Consider the following 20,611-nt stretch of genomic DNA (forward strand, 5'->3'; position numbering starts at 1 on the left):
TCAATGTTTATCAGGGATATTGGCCTGTAATTTTCCTTTTTTGCGGTGTCCTAAGATATAAGATTAATATCAAATGTTACATTTTTTTCCATCCACTTCTTGGTCATTGTTAATAATTAACTCATCAGTAAGGTTACAGAACCTATTTAGTTACAAGTAGTAGCGGTCCTTTACAAATCTTGAAAGTATATGACTTAAAGGCTATGATTTTATAAAATAAAAATGATAAATCAAGAGAAAATGTATCATTTCTTACTTACACATGTGATTATCACTTCAGTTGAGTTAGGTACACTATTGGTATTACACATATGGTACTATTTACCTAGCAAGAGACACTGCCAAATCCTTTGGAACAAATAACATTTCAAAGCAACTAAAATCCATACATTTTGCAGGATTATGATTCAACGGTGACCACCAACTTGTTAGAAACCTCCCACTGACCTTAAATAGAAGTCACCTCTCTTCTAGAGACATGTGATTAAGCCAAGGTAGTTCAATAAAATAAAATAAGGTAGAAATGAAACAATTGTATCAAAGAGTAAAGCATTAGTTTCAAACTCGCAGAACAGGTCTCTGGTGTGAATTTGGAGGTAAACCCAGGCAGCAGTGTGGTGGCAGCATCTGCAGGATATGCAGTTTTAGCAATACATTTGAAAGCACAGAAGATGGCACTAGGTGGAAACACATGGATACCAACAACTCATGGGTTGAAATGTGCTTTAGCAACGTTTGATTCTAGGTGTGAAGCTTTAGAAGAGTCTTGACTATATCTTAACATTTCACTTTTTTGTTCCTCTACATGTGTGTGCAAAAGGGTTAAATGACAACAATCTATATTTAAGTGCTTTTAAAAGAGATTTCCAATAAATAAACATAAAAACTTCAAGTAACAAAGAAAGTATTGCATCATATTTTATTCGTAGTGTTTTCTCTTTTTTTGTGGAACAAGAAAATAATGGTGGATTCATAATAATTGATGGCACCTCAGAAAATTAAATTAGAAATACAGTATTGAACTTTTAATGAATGATGAACACAAAACATATACTGAAATCTCTGTGAGTAAGTCAGTAAGTGCTAAACAATGGCTATCCCATATCTTTATTTTCTCCTTAGGAAGAAACTTGGGGGGAGACAAACACATAAAATCATAATTAAGGGTTGCAGACAAATCGTTTCTAGTTTACCAATTATTTTCATATTGACATGTTAATTTCATATTGACATATAAATGAAAGTGGTACAGACCAGTTCCTATTTCAATTTATTCATGTTAAAACAAAAAACTCCGACAAATCTTTTCTCTAATTAGTACTAGACTTCAACATGAAGACATTTCACGTACGTGTCTATACCAAAATAGGAACACAAAACGGGATTCTAGCCAACTTTTATTTTCCTGAAGCTGTTTGTCATCTGTATATTTTCTCAGTCATTCTATTTTTCTGGCTCCTTCCTGCTGTCTACCTTCTGGCCATTTATTGCTTCTCAGCATCATTACCAGTGTGTAGACAGAAAATAAAAGACAAAAGGTAAAATCAGTCTATCTGGTAATTTTAAAGCGTCTGTTAAAGGGATTAATAAGGGAGGATAAAAATAATGTCCAAAATGAACTTACGTGATTATCAGTGAATTTCAATTATTCCAACATCTTCCCTGTGCAGATACTTGAGTTTTATGTGTGTATATGCTTTCCAATGGATGGAACTTCAGGGAAACATTTTAAGATACACAAACATGTGTTCAAGTTTATGAGGATAAAATAACACTATATCCTTTTTATTTATCCTGATAAGATCAATACATGAGACAGATTTTTATCATCAATTTCAGAACTGTTTGTAGATATTTATCAATTAAGACTATCACAATATTTTAAGTTTTGAATTTAATCTTTGTCAGCCATGGATTTATTCTGAAAAGGTACTTCTACAGTATTCCTACAATGCTCTAAAGACCCCTTACTATGACATTTTTATTAGTTCATCAGAATAGGACCACTGCGTTTGAGGAAAGAACTGCCAACGAACACTTAGAACTTTACTGGAACCAAAGCCCCCCCAAAAATGAAAAAATTCTAAAGATATATTTAGAAAATTACCTTTAAAACTACTATAGTATTTGTAAACAAAATAATGCTCCACAAATCTGTCTTTATTAAAACAAAACTTAGTGATAAACATCAAAAAATTACTTTTTTGAATTTACAGCCTTAAAATATTGTTTCATCAAAAATGGTTTATTTGTATTTTTCTGTTATTGTTATGCTACAGCAATCATGTTAATATAATTTTCATTAATTCATTTCAACTAAAAAGTCTACAGAAATCTCCTGTATCTGTAATCTTGCTGAATCAAGAAAGGCAAAATATACAATATTTAAGATATGTCCAAATCAGACTGTTTCTTATTCAAGGTAATTTCTAGAAAAATTTTCTCCCTGTAAGTGATCATGTCTTCCACATCTTTGTAGGCAAGCATTTCTTCAATGGACATCAGCTTATAGCTACTCAGGCTGAATGTCAACTTGTTCTGTACAGCATTTAACATCTTTAGGGATGTTGTAACTGAATCACTCAAAGACGAACAGACTGGGAAAATACGAGCGTTCCACAAACTCAAACATGTCTTGTTTCCAGAGAACAGTTTCTCTGTAACTTTCAGATTCCAGGTGTCTAAGCATGACAAGAAACAGACTCCAAAGAATTGAAGTAACTTTATATCTGACAGCGTTTTAACATTCTTTTTCAAGTTGTCTTGCACTCCATATGCCATAGTTGAATACTTTAAGTGTCCATTCATCTTCAAGCTTAAGGAACATACAAAAGAATATGCAGGCAGGGCAGCTGTTGTTATGATATAAGAACCACTAATAATGCAATTTTCCCCAACTGAAACATCAGGCCCCAACCTGGAGTACTCCACAACCGAGCCAGGTGCCACAGAACATCTTGAATCCAGTATACTTTGAATGATACAGGATTTGTTATTAGAGCATTCTGGTATTGCTGGAAAGATGCTAAAGGCTATGGACTGTAAGCCAAGCTCTGACTTCAAACTGCCATCTGAAGTAAAATGAAACAAATATTCTTCAGTTGTTCCGATATGATAAAATTTGGAGTTATTAAGAACAACAACATTTAGCGCTGTTCCTTTAAGAAGATGAAATATTCTCTGCCTCATGTCTACCAACTCTGACTCTTCTTTAGTGACATTTGATGTGTTTCTGGTATATTCCACAGTTGCTCCAGGTCCCAAAGCCTGCAGGAAATCTCCATAGGCATCTATTTCACAGTTCAGTGTACCTATTTTTTCATAAAAAGCAAGCAACTTTCTCGCTGATTTATGATCCATGTAAAATAGGCTGTCTGTGTAGACATACTCAGGGTCCAACTTAAGTGAGGGAGTGTCACCCCCAGCAAGGTCTTCTTGCAAAAAACTTCCAGGTCTACATACAGCACCAAATTCATACATCTTTTCTATGCTGGGCTTATGAAGGAAACGATGGCAACATCTGTATTCTAGGTCTCTATATCCTAAATAATCGAAAGGTTCTAGGACAAACACTCCATGTGTGGTACCAACAGTCAAACTAGAAGGATGAGCTAAAGCAGTAAAGCCAGGTTTGTCAAACCTAATAAACTCAGATTCTCCAGTACTATAAAGTTCAATGTCATCCGCACAGGTAACCAGAATCCCAGGATTCATATGGCAGGGGAAATCAATGTACATGGCTAGTTTTAATTCCAGCATCTGATAAATGGGGCTACCAAGAGGTAAAGCAGTAAAAATTTTCCCCAGGGCACTTGCATTTGGAAGGCGTTGACTGTAGCCACCTACATAAAATTAGATGAAATAACTGTTTTAAAATGTTTATAAGATTGTGTATAAGTTATAACCAGGGGTATCGGTTACAACTTAAAATATCTCTAAAGATATTTAAAATATACAATGCATTATTGTATCCCAGGAAAGAGTAATAAAGTCCAGATTACAAATTCAAAGAGTGATTCTCCTGTAGTGATTTGATGTAATGCAGTTCTAGACTAGGGAAGAATTCTAGTATACTTTACAGCCTGTGAATTGTTTTGAATCAACTATATAACTAATAAAAAGGACAATGAGCTAAAACATGACCTGATATCTAAATTTTAAACAATAAATCTCATCCATGTTTAAACTCCTACAGTAAAAATCCATATTCTAGGGGGAAAAAAAAGTCACCAAAAAACTAATACACCAATTCCAAAATATAATTCTCTATTAAACGGTAATATCCAGATGCAGTGTTTTCCCTCAAATTATTACATACACTTGAAGAAAGTAAAGGTGCATTTATTTAAAAGCACTTTAAAATGTATACTTGTTTTAAATTAAACAGGCCTTTTCCTCTAAAATGAGTCTTAAGACTTCTTAATTCCTTGAGAAGTGTATTCTCCTAAGTATATTAAACAGTTTACATCATTTTTATGATTTTTATGTAATTAATTATAGTGAGAGGCATAACAGAATCACAGAAAAATGAGTTAAAACTCTGGTTCACCACTTCTTGGTTGTTTACCTTTCGATTTATTCCAAATCAGCAAATAGAATAATACTCATTTTATCATGCTTTATGAGATCACCAATACATGTAAAGCACTTGGCACAGAGTACATTGTTCGATCAACGAGAACTAAAACTTTCTACCTTTTCATTTTCTGAAGATTAGCCAATAGTAAAGGTTAGCATTATAACAATTATCTATTTCTAATTATAGTTGACCCCTGAACAAGGTTGGAACTGTGCCAGTTCACTTATATGTGGATTCTTTTCAATAAAAACAACAGCACTACATGACCCAAGGTTACCTGAATCCCCGATGTGGAACTGTGGATACGGAGGGCAGGACTGCCCGCACAGAGGACCAACCATAAAGCTATATGCAGATGTTCGACTGTGCGAGGGTTGGTTCCTCTAACCCCTATGTTAGTCAAGGATCAAATTTCTGGAGTCTAATGAATTTTACTAAATTGGTAATAATATAATACTTGTTTTGGAATAAAACTATAAATTTGACTCTTTTTTACTTTTTTGGTGAAACTTAAAACCAAAACTTGGATGCTTTACTAGATATCATCTTTACAAAGAATCATTGTTCTGTATCTGAATCATGAGAAATGCAGAGTCCCCTGGAAACCATGTGGATGAGTGGTTTTACAATGTCTGTCTCTGAGTTGACATCAGCCTATGACAAAGTTTCATCAGCCCCCAGGATACAGAGAAACATAGAAGATTTTTTTTCACATAACCAAAATTTTCATACAACCAAATTTATCCAATTTAAAAAACTATCCTTCATTCTGAGATTATTTCTTTCCTACTTCTCTGCTTTAAAAGGTCCTTTTCTGTGTGCAATTATCCCTCTTACACACTTTGTTGTCAGCTCCATGTTTTGTCACTAACTTTTCTTTTTGTTTTTAAACTCTTTTAAGGACTAAAGACTTTGGCCACAAATAACTAGATAAAAATACATAACAGAAAGTTTTTGGCTAAGGTCTGGTAATCACAGTACTAAACCAGCCTCTCTCCTACAGGAAGAGTCCTTTCTAAAGCATTAACAAGAAATGTTTATATTTTGATTAGTTCTTTCTTAGGAAAAGGATTTTCTACATATACACCAAAAATATACATGAAAAGTTATGATGTATGTGATCTACAATATTAAGGTTAAATTTTGTGAAAAATATTTTGCTACTCACAACCTAAAAATACCAAGAAAAGCATAAAATGTTTGTTTTCAAAGCAGAATAACTTCAAAGACAAAAAAAAAAAAAAAAAAAAAAGAGGGGAAAGTTTTTTTTTGCAAAGGAGAAAAAAATCCCTAAATATCAAAGGTAAAATACTAAAAGAAAATGTAAGTTAGTAAAGTGTAACATTACCAGAGTGAATTAAGAGGATGGTAAAAGAATTCCATTCATCTCCATATAGCTTTTCCAAATGTCGAAGGGCACAAAGTGTTGATCCTCCATTTCCTTAAAAATGAAGTTAAAAAGCACAGTTTATTTCACAGAAAGCTACAAAAACTTTGTTATCATGGTAAATTTAAGTGTAATAACTTTGAGTATACGGCTTTTAGCTGAGAGCAAATGTACAGCCAAAAGAATCAAGTTAAATATACACTGCATAGCAATTAAATATATAAATGAATAATTAATAATGAAACCTAGAAATCAGTCCTCGGTAATAAATGATGAGCTAATCTCCCGAAAACAGTAATTAAAAAAAAAAAAAGAAATGACAGATGAGGCAATCTGTAATACTTGGAGTTCACACTTTCACTTGGAGTTATGAATTGCAAAACCCATAAAACTAATTCTCCCATATAATCAAATATGTGCTTTAGATTTACTTTAAGAAACTTTAAGAAAAAATTTTAAATTTAAATTGAAATTTTTTAGTTTTTAAATTTAAAAATTTTCATTTTAAATGTAAAAACTTTTTAGAACCTGTTTTCCCAAAATATATCTTAAATGTAACTTCAATTTACTAGTTTCATTGGGCAAGTTATTTAACATTTTGTGCCTCAGATTCTCATTTTACACAATGCAAATCATAAAAGTACTGTACGTAGCAGTGAGGATTAAAACATTGGCTAATTAGGACAGTGCCAATATCAGATATAGATACCCTAACTCTGGTATCAAGGGGCTTCAGTTTTTTGGGTTTTTTTTAATTGAAGTATAGTCAGTTTACAATGCTGTGTCAATTTCTGGTGTACAGCACAATTCTTCAGTCATACAGGAATATACATATATTCATTTTCATATTTTTTCACTGTAAGCTACTACAAGATATCGAATGTAGTTCCCTGTGCTATACAGTGTAAACGTGTTTATCTATTTACATATACCAGTCAGTATCTGCAAATCTCAAACTCCCAATTTATCCATTCCCACCCTTTTCCCCCTGGTAACCAGAAGTTTGTTTTCTGTCTGTGAGTCTGTTTCTGTTTTACAAATAAGTTCATTTGTCTTTTTTTTAAGATTCCACATATGAGTTATATCATATGGTATTTTTCTTTCTCTTTCTGGCTTATTTCACTTAGAATGACATTCTCCATGGTCATCCATGTTGCTGCAAATGGCATTATATTATTATTTTTATGGCTGAGTAGTATTCCATTGTACAAATATACAACTTCTTTATACAGTCACCTGTCAGTGGACATTTAGGTTGCTTCCATGTCTTGGCTATTGTAAATAGTGCTGCTATGAACACTGGGGTGCAGGTGTCTTTTTGAATTAAGGTTCCCTCTGGATATATGCTCAGGAGTGAGATTGCTGGATCATATGGTAGGTCTACTTTTAGTCTTTTGAGGAATCTCCATACTGTTTTCCACAATGGCTGCACCACAATGCATTAAGGGGCTTCAGTGTTAAGTATCACATGGAAAATGGCTCCCAGAAAAATAGCATGTATTTTTATTTGTTATGGAAAATCAAAAGGCAAAGTTGACAAATAGATTTTAAAAGCAAACATCTATGACACTTATGCCATTAGACCGTGCTCTTTCACATTCTGCACTGTGGCTCCAAGAGGCCAAGTATCTATTTTTTCTGATTTCTGAAAAACTGTGGAGTTGGGAGAAACTTGAGAGTCCTACTGTTAAGGTCCAAAGGAATATTAATTATCTAGTAAATTTTATTAGGGCTAATAAAATTCTCTTTTAAGTAACATAACATTCTGGAAGTTTTTCAGGTAAGTCCAGTGTGTAAAAAGAGCTGCCATGCATTTTATCTTTCTTAAAAAAATAGTGAATTTACATTAAAATTGTCAAGTCTGTAAAGACTATGGGTAGAAAGAAATATAGTTTATAAACTAAGCCACAGGAATGCTTTTTTTCAATGATTATTCTGCCCACAACCTATGATTATAAATCTGACCATAAAAGCGTACCAATTTTGGCTCCAGTAGGATCAACAAAAACATGATATTGAACTCCAAGAGGTAACTCCTTTTTTTTCAGCTTTTCTGACAGTTGTTGCTTATAAGCAAGTTCCTGTTTTTCATCAGCTGCTGTTATTGCAACAATATCCCAGAATTCTCCAGCTGCCACAGGTTTGCCTGTGTGGAAAAGCAAGGAAATGATAAATATCATCAGAATTCTCTAGGTGTTACAGGTTTACCTATTTGAAAGAAGGAAAAAAGAAATAATAATATATCCATAAATGCATCTTCTGCTTTGGAGAATTGGGGAATAACGAGTGGCCAGCTAGTAGGATTCAAAATAGTTCTAATAAGGATTGTTCAGATTCTACTTTTTTTTTCTCTCTTTTATATTACTTGCTCCTTTTACGGTCTACAGTCTTATTTATTTAGATTTTTCTGGAAGTTGTCCCTTGATTAGGAAAAGTACTTTTGACTTGCTAAAGATTACCTCAATTCCTAAATAGAGAGAGGAGACAAGGGAATAAATGAAACTCCAGCTTTGAAAATCAGTTTTCACAAATAAGGACCACTTAGTGTTTGTTGGCTAAGAAAGATTAAATCCAAGAATCCATTCCTATAATGTTGCGTTAATATATACGGATTTTCATTACCTTAAGATGAGCTATGCAAGTTTACAAAGGTTACTGGAGAATGACACCAAATTCTGGACAATGGAAAAGTTCCCAACTCCCTGATGAACTCATTAAAAGACAGATTGAACTTTTGGTTGACAGTTGGAAGTGCTTCTTTACTGGTAAACGAAATGAATAAGGGTTTTAGTTAATAAACAGGACTTGTCAGCTACAATCTAATAGTCTTGAATATTTTACTGTTATCCAAGAATTATTTCCTGTATTTTTAAAGCAGTAAAGGCGCACACACACACACACACACACAATACCCAATTAGATAATTGTACAGGAAGTGACAAGTGGCATAGTCTTTAAAAGAAAATTTTGAAACAATTTTACCGTTTTTAACTTTTAATCTATAACTACTCAGATTAGGCGAGGATTGGGTTTCTTTTTTCACTTAGTAAGTGTTCACATTAGGAAACAAAATTGGTGAAGTAGGTAGGTGGTGGAAGAAGGCTAAAATCGAATTTGCAAGGGTCAAAACAGCATGCTTTAGATATTTTGGGTTTATTTAAAATAGCTTTTGTTAATGATGTAACCAAAATGAATAGCCTGTATTTATAGCTTCACTAATAATTTTTTTCCTTCTCCTTCCTCTTCTCATGTTATATATGTGTGTATATAGATATGTAGATACACATCTCTCTCTCTAATATATATATAGATAGACACATACGTACTTAGGAATAAAGTTAAAGTAACAAGCATAACGTAAAGAAAAGACAGTGACAGAAGAATAAAAAACTCAAGAGGAATATCAGCTATGCCCGGATCGGAGTCCTAGGCCCGCAGTTGACTAGCAAAAGGAAGTGGTACTCCAGCAAATATCCCAGCCCGTAAAGCACCCTCCCTGTCCACTGCACGGGAGAGCTAAGGTTCCTTCTAGGTACCTCTCAGCTCTGAAAACCTCTGCAACTTTCGCTGGGTGGCTTCTCTCAGACATACGCTTGGAGGGGTACTCGTGGCTGCCATAGCCTACTCTCTCCGGAACCGCGGAAGACTCCCAGGTACCCCGCCGTCCAGCGCTGCACGCATGCGCCCCGGGACGTAACCCGTCCCTGGGTCCGGTTTCGCCTCTGTCCCGCCCCCTACGTGCGTCACTCACGTAACCACGCCCCGGAGCGCCCTGGCCGGTCCCGGGCAAACCACGATGGGGTGAGCTGGGAGCCCAGCCCCGTTTCCCTAGCAACGGTCTCCAGAGCAGATACATGGCCACCTAGCGATTTGTCAGACTGTGCCGGGGGTGGGCCGCTCGGTCCCAACTCCTGAGGCCTTGCAGCCCCGCTGACCCGGTGAGTGGTTCAGATGGGGCGACGAAATTGCGAGAACTGACCGGCTTATGGAGAAGTTGAAACTGCAGCCTAGCTTCCAGCTGTCTTTCTCAAAGGCGATTCGTTCTTTCTAACGCTTGGTTTGTTTCAGCCAGGAGAGCCCCAAGAACTTCTTGACAGTTAATTCCTCTTCCTGGGTCGTCGTCTGGAGCCATCTGCCCCAAACCCAGGTCCAGACACACAGTCTGAACTTTTAAAATCTGTATCCTCTTCAGGAACCATAGCTTTGTGGCTCCTTTGCCCTCGCAGTTCCTAGAGCGTGAGCCTCTCCATTCCTCTCAGTTTTGGGGTTACTTAGCAGACTTTCGGATTTTACACAGTTCTGCAGTCAGCCTCTAAACATTTGTGGTATCTCGGTTGCTTTTCTGGTGTCCTTTTGCGTATGCAGATTAATGTAGAACTTTCAATAGCATTCCTGGGAATAAGTCAGTCTTATTAGATGTGTTTTTGATAGGTATGGGTAGATAAGTTCTTCTCTTGTAAAGCACCAAGTTTGTGATGAGTTTTACAGATTACTCTATCCATCTTTACACATAAGAAAGCAGTGAATCAGAGAGAATAGTGACTTAGTCGAGGTCTCAAAACTAGTAAGCAGTACTGAGAAGATTTAAGCAAGATATTTCAATCCCAAACTCAGAAATCCTTCTACCACACCATACAGTTTAATTTGTTTGAGAAGCCTGTCTTCATTAAAGTTTTCATCAGGAACATAGGTATTCAAGGCCTTACACATTCTTACCATGAACTTAGTTTTTTCTTCTAAAGACTTGACCCTGTTATTTAATTGTGTACTTAGAAAGCATTTGAGTGAAAAGGGAGATTACTCTCTCATAGTTTTATCACTTAAAAGGTTTTGGTTAATAAAAACAAAACATTTTTAGTAAGAACATTGAAAAAATACAGGAGACCTGAGTTAGGTGAGAGTGAGCACAATGGAACGCAGCAAAAGGGAAGGTCAGAGAGGTGACAACGACCTAAAGAAAGGATTTTTTTTTTTTAACTGAGTGAAACAAAGCCATTGCAGAGTTTTTATGTGACTTCCTGATATTGAAAAGGAGCACACAGAAATTTGAAAATAGACTGTAGTGGAGGCTGCAGCAAAAAGAGAAACAGGGAGAGTTGTTTGGAGGCTACTGCGGTAAAACAGTTGAGAGCTGGTGAAAGCTTAGCCAGGTTGGTAACAGTGGAGGTGATGAGAAGTTGGTTAGATTCTGGATATATGTTTGAAGGCCTAGTTAATAGAATTTGCTAATGGAATGGCTGTGGAATGTGAGAGAAAGAGAGGAGTCAAAAATAACTGCCTGAAGGATAGAGTGGCCATTAATTGAGATGGGAAAGGCTATGGATGGGGAAGTTACTGGAGTAGTAGGGGGTTCAGGATTTGGTTGTGGACATGTAGGATAAACAAGTATATGTATGCAGTGCATATGGAATGGAACTTTGTACATGTATGTGTTTGTTGGCTTTATACATAAGTCTGGAGTTCATGAGAGAGGTCTGGGCTAGAGATATAATTTTGAAAATTGTCAGCATATCGATGGAGAGTTAATTTTTAAATTCTGGGACTAGATGAGGTCCTAAGAGAAGAAAGGTCAATAGAGCCTATAAGCTGAGGGATTGTACATACTAATAAGGTAAAGTAAACAATGAAAAAGGTAATCAAATAAGAATATTTCAGACACTGATAATAACTCTGAGGGAACTAAAACAGGGTGATGTAATAGACTCTAACAGAGTGTTAAATGTATTCTGTAGTGTTTTTTGGACCTGGGAAGGATGGCCATAGAAATGGTTACTATTTTTTCCTGATGATGGTTATATTACTCACATAATCTGTACTGAAAGTAAATATACCACATTATTGGCTATGATTTTTGTCCTTCTCTCTTTTCTGTTTTCCTAAAATTTCACTGGTAAAAATTTCTCAGTAAAAAAATGAAAAAAAATATTGTATACTATGGGAGTGGGAGTAAATCTCTTTGGCAGTTGATTGTAGGGGGTAAAAAAATCTAGGGATTTTATTTAAGTTTACATTCCATATAACCAGACAGTGTGATGTGGTTGTTTAAACAGCCATAAGCTACAGTGACCAGAATGAAATATGTCATTCCAGCATAGTAGTTAATCACATTACTCAGCGTAGCTGAAACGCAATGGAAATGTGTTAGGTAATGGATTCCACGTTTTTAAAAGGGACATCAGACAAACAACTATAATAAATTGAAAAAGATATTCTTTGAAGGTATTTGGGCTTTTTTTTTTCCTGTGGGAGGAAAGTAGTATCTGAAGAAGTGCCTTAAGAGGAGTGAGATAGACTTTCAAAGAATTTAACTGAAGAACATTTTGCATACAATTAACAACCTGTTGTAAGTGAGCAACTGAATGCTTTTTAGTACATTTCCTGAGTTGTGCAACCATGACCACGATCCAAGTTTAGAACATTTCCTTCACCCTGATAAGATTCCTTGTGCCTATTTACAATTAACACGTTAAGTTCTTTTATTACTATAGGCATAACTATGACTGTTGTGTAAAAGTTATAGAGAAACACATTAGAATTTTTTCCTTCACATTATTTTTTTTCTTCTTCATAAAAAGAATCTGAAGCCAAAGAGTCCTGGATTATGGACCATGGGCTCAGGTGCATGGCGTGGTCCTTTCATGCTAGGGCTCTCCTCTTTTGCATTATTTGTACACCATCTCTTTGTCTAACCGCTCTTCCTCCTCTCACTCTTCCGACATGGAGTGTAAGCAAAAAAATCTTTTTTTTCTGTTTCTTTTATTTAAATTTATTTACTGAGCTAACCTGTTCTCAACTTATTTCTTCACTATTGTTTTTCCCATTGTGGCCTGCTGAAGGACCCCTCAGCCCCTTTCTGGAGGGCAAAGGAAAACTTTTTTGCCCTAAACTTTTATTTTATCTTCTCTCTCTGTCTCTTTTTTTAAAGACTTTATTTTTTAGAGCAGTTTCAGGTTTACAGCAAAATTGAGAAGAGGATACAGAGGTTGGCAATATATCCCTACATATACCGTCACTTGCATAGCCTCCCCCCTTACTAACATCCCCAGTCAGGGTGGAACGTTTGTCAGGATTGATGAACCTATGTTGACCTGTTGTATTCATTAAGAGTCCGTAGTTTGAGTTAGGATTCACTCTTGGTGGTATATAATCTATGGGTATGAACAAAATATAATGACATGTATACATCATTACAAAGCTATTCAGAATAGTTTTCACTGTCCTAAAAATCCTCTGTGTTCTGCCTCTTCATCCCCTCCTCCCCTCAAACCCTGCATCCACTAATTTTTTTTTTTTAACTGTCTCTCTGTTTTGCCTTTTCCAGAATGTTATATGGTTGGAATCCTGAAGTATGTAGCTTTTTCAGATTGGCTTCTTTCACTTAGTAATATGCATTTAAGGTTACACCTTGTCTTTTCATTGCTTACTAGCTAATTTATTTTTAGGGCTGAATAAACATTCCATTGTCTGGATGTACCACAGGTTATTTATCCATTCACCTCCTGAAGGACTTCTTGATTGCTCCCAATTTTGGCAACTGTGGTTAAAAATGCTATAAATATCCATGTGCAGGTGTTAGTGTGAAAATAAGTATTCAGCCCCTTTGGGATTGAATGCAATTGCTGGATCTTACGGCAAGAGTGTGTTTAGTTTTATGAGAAACCACAAACTGTCTTCCAGAGTGGCTATATACCATTTTGAACTCCTATCAGGATGAATGAGAGTTCCAGTTGTTGCACATTCTTGTCAGCAATTTGTGTTGTCAGTGTGAGAATTTTGGCCATTCTTATAGGTGAGTAACAGTATCTAATTGTTGTTTTAATTTGCATTTTCCCGATGACAAGCAACTTTCATATGCTTATTTGCTATCTGTAAATCTTCTTTGGTGAAGTGTCAGTTAAGTTCTTTGGCTTTTCTTTAATCTAGTTGTTCATTTTCTTACTGTTGAATTTTAAAGTTCTTGGTATATTTTGTAATAGAGTCATTTATCAGACGTGTCTTTTGAAAAAGATTTTCTCCTACCCTGTGATTTGTCTTCTCATTCTACACTAACCTTTTGCAGCACATGTCTTTAATACTAATGAACTCTAGGTTATAAAATGTTTCTTTCATGGATTATGCTTTTGGTGTTGTATCTAAAAAGTCATCATCATAGCTAAAGTCATCTAGGTTTTCTCCTAAGTTATCTTCTAAGAGTTTTATAGTTTTATGTTTTACGTTTAGGTCATAGATTCATTTTGAATTAATTTTTCTGAAGGTATGAAGACTGTGTCCAGATTCATTTTATATACTAGTAAGTAAATACTATCGGTGGAGGTGAATATTAATGCAATGGAGAATATGAGTAAAAATTAATCTAGTATGTGAGAAAGACATTTTAAGATTGTTTAATTTATTCTAGAATTTATATTATATCAACCAAAAAGTCAATTGAGAATGGTCTAAAAATTAAAACATATAAAACAAAAATCAGTTAACAGAAACCAAAAAATAAGTTTTTAGGCACCTGGGATGAGATTCAATATTTAGGCATTAAATTAACTCTAAATGACCTGACGGATAAGGAAGAGATACTTTGGAGTAACATTTCTTTATTGTATGGTTAAAGGAAGCACAGAGTGGAAACACTTTTTTCCCCTGTCACTAGAGATCAGTTAGAGAAGTAAGAGGTAGTTGCTTTATATCATAAAACATTCTCCATATGATCTAGTTAGAGTATTTAGTATTTATAGAACCTATAGGTATTTATAGATACATATGGGATGAAATGACACAATATGTGCTCACCCCCAAATATTTGAGAATATAACCAAGGATTATAATTTTTTACAGATTTATTCATTGAAAATATATTACTGATTTACTTTTCCTTTGCTTACTTTGGATTTAACTTGCTGTTCTTTATCTAGTTTCCAAGGTGGAAACTTAGATTACTGATGTTAGATCTTCATTTTAAATATATAACTTCAGTGCTATACATTTTTTTCTAAGCAATGCTTTTCACTGTATTCCACAAATTTTGATATGGTCTATTTGCATTTAGCTCAAAATTTAAAAAAAATTCTTCTATGACCCATATATTATTTAGAACTCTGTTATTTAATCTCCATGTATTTTGGGATTTTCCAGCTGCCTTTCTATTATTGATCTCTAGTTTAATGCCACTGTAGTCTGAGATAGACATTGTATGCTTTCTATTCTTTTAAATGTGTTAAGCTATTTTTTGTTACCCAGAATGTGGTCTCTCTTAGTTGAATATTCCATGTGTGCTTGAGAAGAATATGTGGTCTACTGTTGTTGGCTGAAGTAGTAGGTAGATGTCAGCTATCCAGTTGGTTGATGGTGCTGTGGACTCCAGTTATGTCCTTACTTATTTTCTGCCTGCTGAATCTAAGCATTTCAGGCAGACGAATGTTGAAGTCTCCAATCATAATCTATTTACCCATTCCAGTTCTCTCAGATTTGCCTCAGGTGTTTTGATACTGTGTTCAGACACATGCACATTAAGGATTGTTAGATCTTTTTGTGGAATTGTCCTTTTATCATTATTTCCGAAGTCTGCTCTATTTGAAATAAAGCTTCTCCAGCTTTCTTTTGATTAGTGTTATGTTGTATATCTTTATCACTTTATTTTTTTAAACTTCTTTTATCTCTTAACATGTACCACAGAAAATGAATATTTTTAATAAAAAATTAATTAACATACCATAAAAGTCTCCCTTTTAAATTGTACAATTCAGTGAAAAATATTTTTAAACAAAAGCAATACTTTGGTTGTTTAACAGCAACTTTTAGTGTTTCTGTGATCTACAATATCATTTTAATGCTTTTCATAGTATTCCATTAACTATAATGCTCTATTTAGCTAATTCCACTTTTTAAGACAGTTAGGATACATCATGTTGTTGCTATTATATACCATATTTAAATGAATGTCTGGAGCACTATCTTTTTTTCATACCCGTTGATATTTCTTTTATTATACCTTCTTTTTTAAAATTGAGATACAGTTGATACATTACATTACATTATAATTGAATGTAGCAATTCAATATTTGTATATATTGAGAAAGGATCACTACAGTAAGTCTAGTTAACATCTGTCACCATACCATCCAAAATATTTTTTTTCTTGTGATGAGAATTTTTAAGATCTACTCTCTTAGCAACTTTCAAATATGAAATACAGTATTATTAACTATAGTCACTATGCGTACATTACCTCCCTATGAATTATTTATTTTATAACTGGAAATTAGTACCTTTTTAACTTCTTCATCCATTTTGTCAAACCTCCATTACTCACCACTGGGAACCGCCAATCTGTTATCTGTATCTATGAGCTTGTTTTTGTTTGTTTATTGTTTTTAAAGATTCTGTGTATAACAGATCACACATGTATTTGTCTTTCTCTGACTTACTTCACTTAGCATAATGCCCTCAGTGTTAATTCATGTTCTCCCAAATGGCAAATTTCATTCATTTTTATTGCTGAATAATAGTCCATTGTGTGTGATGGAATATGTATGATGGAAAAGATGTATATCAATATAATCTCTATCTATCTCTCTATTATCTGTCTATCTATCTATCTAATCTTCTTTATTCATCCATCACAGGGCATGTAGGCTTTTTCCATGTCTTGGCTATTATAAATAATGCTGCAATGAACATGGGAGTCCAAATAGCTTTTCAAGTAAGCATTTGTTTTTTTCAGATAAATACCCAGAAGTAGAATTGCTAGATCAAATAGTAGTTCTATTTTTAGTTTTTAGAGGAACCTCCATACTGTTTTCTATAGTGGTTGTACCTTTCCACCAATAGCACACAAAGGTTCCCTTTTCTCCACATCCTTGCTAACTCTTATTCTAATGCTTTTTCTGCATCTATTGAGATGTTCATATGATTTTTATCATTTATTTTGTTAATGTGGTATAACACATTTATTGATTTGTGAATATTGAACCATTCTTTTTTCATCCCTGGAATAAATCTCACTTGATTATGTTGTATGATCCTTTTAAGGTATTGTTGAATTCTGTTTGCTAGTATTTTGTTCAGAATTTTTACATCTATGTTCATCAGGGATATTGGCCTGTAAGTTTCTTTTTTGTTGTTGTTGTGTCCTTGTCTGGTTTTGGTATCAGAGTAATGCTAGTGTCATAAAATGAATTTCAAAGTGTTTCCTCATCTTCTGTTTTTTGGAAGACTTTGAGAAGGATTGCTATTAATTCTTCTTTGAATGTTTTAGAATTCACCTCAAGCACTTTATTGTAATCTGTATTTATCTTTATATTAAAGTGAGTTTCCTGTAGACAACATACAGTTGGGCTAGTTTTTTGATCTACTGTAACTTTGATCCACTCTATTTTGGTGCTTAGACTGTTGACGTTTAAGGTAGTTAATTACATAGTTGGATTAATATCTACTATATTTGTTAATGTTTTCTATTTATTGCTCTTGTTCTCTGTACCAGTTTTAGCCTTCCAAATTCTTTCCTGCCTTTTGTGCTTTTAATTTAGCACTGTATGCGATTCCATTTTTTATTCTTTCTTAGCAAATCTATTTTACTTTTTTCTCCCCGCATTTTAAGCCATTTCCCTAAAGATTGCAAAAATCCAAATCTGCCCTCAAATAACACTATATTACTTCAGAGGTAGTATAAATATCTTATAATAGTAAGATATTTCTGATTCCTCCTTCCTCTTCCTTGTACCTCTGCTGTCATCCACTTAATTTATACTTAAGCATAGTTGCTCATAGTAAAACATACAGTTGATTTTGAACAACATGGATTTTAACTGTGGGCCCACTTATATGTGTGTGTTTTTTTTCTTCAATAAATGCAGTACGACACAGTCTATGGTTGGCTGAAACCATGGATGTGGAAGCGTGGATATAGAACCTCGGATAGTTTTGTGGAGGGCTGACTATGAGACGTGAGCGTTCTTGGATTTTGGTATATGTGGTAGATTATGGAACCAACCTCTGTAGATACTGAGGGACAAATGATTTTTAACTATGAGAAGGTCTTCACCCCTAACCCCCACATTGTTCAAGGGTCAGCTGTACATATATATGCATAGATAATGAAATAATTTTCACTATTAGTATTTGAAAAAACTTTTATCTATTAGGTCAACTAAGAATAAGAAAAGTAAAAGATTATTTTACCTTCACTTGTTCCTGCCTTGGTGCTCTTCCTTTATTTGAGTTTCTGAACTAAATCATCTTCCTTCTCCCTAAACAACTGCTTTTAACATTTCTCTTAAGGTGAATCTACTGGCAACAGATTTCATTTTTTTTTTTTCTGGGAGTCTTTATTTCTCACCCACTTTTCAGATTAATTTCACAAAGTATAGATTTTTATGTTGGTGAGTTTTCCCCCCTCAACACTTTAAATATTTCACTCCACTGTTCTCTTGCTTGCATGATTTCTTAGGAGAAGTTGGATATAATTCTGATTTTTTCCTTTTTATGGGTAAGGGGTTTTTCTTCTTCTGAAATCTTTCAATTTTTTTTCCTTTATCTTTAATTTTCTGAAGTTTGAAAATGATATGTCTAGGCATTCTTTTTGTTTGTTTGTTTTATCTTTATACTGCTTGGTGTTTTCTGCTTCCTCGATCAGTGGGTTACTGTCTAACATTAATTTGCAGAAATTTGCCATCATTACTTTTTCAAGTATTTTTCCTGTTCCTTTGTCTTTTTAATCACTTTCTTCCCATTCTGGTATTTCCATTAAGTATAGTGAACACATTTTTAGTTACACACAGTTCTGGGATGTTCTTTTCTGCTTTTTTTAGTCTGTGTTCTGTTTGTCTGAAATTTTTGAAGTTTCTCTTGACATGTTCTCAAGCCCAGAAATTCTTCCCTTAGTCACGTCCAGTCTACAGAATGGCTTATTTATAATTTATGCTAGTCTTTCTCAAGGTGCCCATGAATTACCTAGGTGCATGCTTAATTACAAATTCATTGGCCTTCAGCACAGTGACCCTAATAATGTAGATATGATATGGGGCCAAGGAATCTGCCTTTTAATTGATTCTTCTAGTAGATCTTAGAGTTTGAGGATTACAGTTTTAGACCTTGACCAGGCTGTAAGAAATAAGCAATCTCTTGAAAGACTGTAAGTGTTTAATCTGAATTTTCACATGTATTCTCCTTTGGATTATGCTGAGCTAGATAAACCTCCACATGGTAGAAATAGATTCTTCTGATGGGAAAAGTGGTTAATTTAACCAAATGCCTTCAGATAGGCCACTTGAGCTCATATTTTCATTTCCAAACTATCACTGGGTGACTGCCTTTTACAAAACCTGAAATTACCAATAGTAAAGGAAATTTCAAATATATTAAAAAATACTATTTAATTATATATAAAAAAGTTTTAGATAAACTTAGTCAAATTTTGAAACTATTAGAATTCTAGATATTAATTGCCTAATTGAACTGAACATAAAAATAAATAATGTGATTGTAAATTGTCTTTTTTAAAAAAATAATTAGCAGTTGAACTCCTGTATTGCACCTTCATTTCGTTTAGCTGCATTAATCAGCACTTCCCACAAAGATTATCACTCTCCTAACTTGGCAGTTCATCATTCAGTGCTTTTCTTTATTTAACAGTATCTTTTAACTAAAATTTATTAGGCAAGGTATGTTAAGATATAGTTTTCTACATTCTAGTTGTATTGCCTAGAGGTGATGTTTTTATCTCAGCTGTTTCACTGACTTCCATGTTCTTTAACTATCCCAGGAAAAAGAAAAATTTTTTTCCTTTTACTGATTAGTTCACTGGTGGGTACAATGATATATTTTTAACTCTTATGTAAATAAATGCTAGACATTTAAAATGCTTTGAAATAGAAGGTTTTATGGAAATTATATTTTTTAATTTTAATTTTTCTACCCATTTTATTCTCACTATATATTAGAAAATATTTTTTGTTTTCAGGTATATTTATTTTTTGAAAGTTGAAAAAAACTTTTAGAGGTAATTTCCCATTTCTCCTAGATGTTTCATGGAACAATAACAGAAGAGCTGACCAGTCATAGAGAATGGAGTCACTATAATGAAAACATAATAGAAGATCAAAAAGATTTTGTTTTTGTGAAGTTCAGTGGCCTTCATTTGAAATCTATGGAAAATATGCAATCTTGTATCTCTCTTAGAGTATGCATCTTCTCAAACAATTTTATTACAGATATTCGTCCACTTCAAAGTTGTATAAAATTAGTCAAACTTGATCTCCATGGAAATCAGGTAAGCAATAGTCATTCAGATATTTGTATATAAATTAAATTGACATTTAATAAGAACTTCTATTATCTATGTACAATATTTCTCCCAGATAGCCTTTTATGAAACTTAAACAATTTAAAAATAAATTAAAATATAAAATGTATATAAACACAAAATTTCAAATATAAGCAAACATTTTTAATTAAAAATATGTAAACTAATAGTGTTTGATTTGGTTTATTTTACTTCTTAAATCCATAGTCTGGGTTAGGAATACTCCTTGATCCCTTAATTTTTTTAATGACATATAATTGACATATAGCATTTTATTAATTTCAGGTATATGCATAATAATTCAATATTTGTGTATATTTCAAAATGACTACAATAAGATAACATTCACCAC

The 20,611-nt window shown here is 33.8% G+C and overlaps 2 protein-coding genes across 3 annotated transcripts in view; one reads left to right on the forward strand and one right to left on the reverse strand.

Moving 5' to 3' along the window:
- Nucleotides 1-905: 905 nt before the first annotated feature.
- Nucleotides 906-9,665, reverse strand: FPGT (fucose-1-phosphate guanylyltransferase). Of its 2 annotated transcripts, none has more exons than XM_010989035.3 (4): nucleotides 9,503-9,665; nucleotides 7,945-8,112; nucleotides 5,928-6,020; nucleotides 906-3,842 (listed from the first exon to the last, which is right to left on the reverse strand). In XM_010989035.3, the coding sequence occupies exons 1-4, from the start codon at nucleotides 9,582-9,584 to the stop codon at nucleotides 2,386-2,388; spliced, it is 1,800 nt and encodes a 599-aa protein (XP_010987337.3). In that variant the 5' UTR covers nucleotides 9,585-9,665; the 3' UTR covers nucleotides 906-2,385. The 2 variants fall into 2 exon arrangements, with proteins under 2 accessions (XP_010987337.3, XP_031321257.2); XM_031465397.2 differs by having other exon boundaries at nucleotides 2,718-3,025.
- Nucleotides 9,666-9,720: 55 nt separating this feature from the next.
- The window catches only part of LRRIQ3 (leucine rich repeats and IQ motif containing 3), a 131,991-nt gene continuing 121,100 nt past the window's right edge, over nucleotides 9,721-20,611 (forward strand). Inside the window, exons 1-2 of the mRNA XM_010989079.3 lie at nucleotides 9,721-9,904; nucleotides 19,978-20,226. Of these exons, the coding sequence (XP_010987381.1) occupies nucleotides 19,978-20,226 (249 nt within the window). The 5' untranslated portion in view covers nucleotides 9,721-9,904. The remainder of the gene's footprint in view (nucleotides 9,905-19,977; nucleotides 20,227-20,611) is intronic.

This window comes from Camelus dromedarius, chromosome 14 (assembly GCF_036321535.1).
Source record: "Camelus dromedarius isolate mCamDro1 chromosome 14, mCamDro1.pat, whole genome shotgun sequence".
Classification (NCBI taxonomy): Eukaryota; Metazoa; Chordata; class Mammalia; order Artiodactyla; family Camelidae; genus Camelus; species Camelus dromedarius.

Excerpts from the sequence above, each read along its gene's own strand:
- FPGT (XM_010989035.3), bottom strand. The coding sequence starts at position 9,584 with ATGGCAGCCACGAGTACCCCTCCAAGCGTATGTCTGAGAGAAGCCACC. Across the intron at positions 6,021-7,944 it reads TCCTACTGGAGCCAAAATTG|GAAATGGAGGATCAACACTT; the intron begins GTACGCTTTTAT and ends TTCATTTTTAAG. Across the intron at positions 3,843-5,927 it reads CATCCTCTTAATTCACTCTG|GTGGCTACAGTCAACGCCTT; the intron begins GTAATGTTACAC and ends AATTTTATGTAG.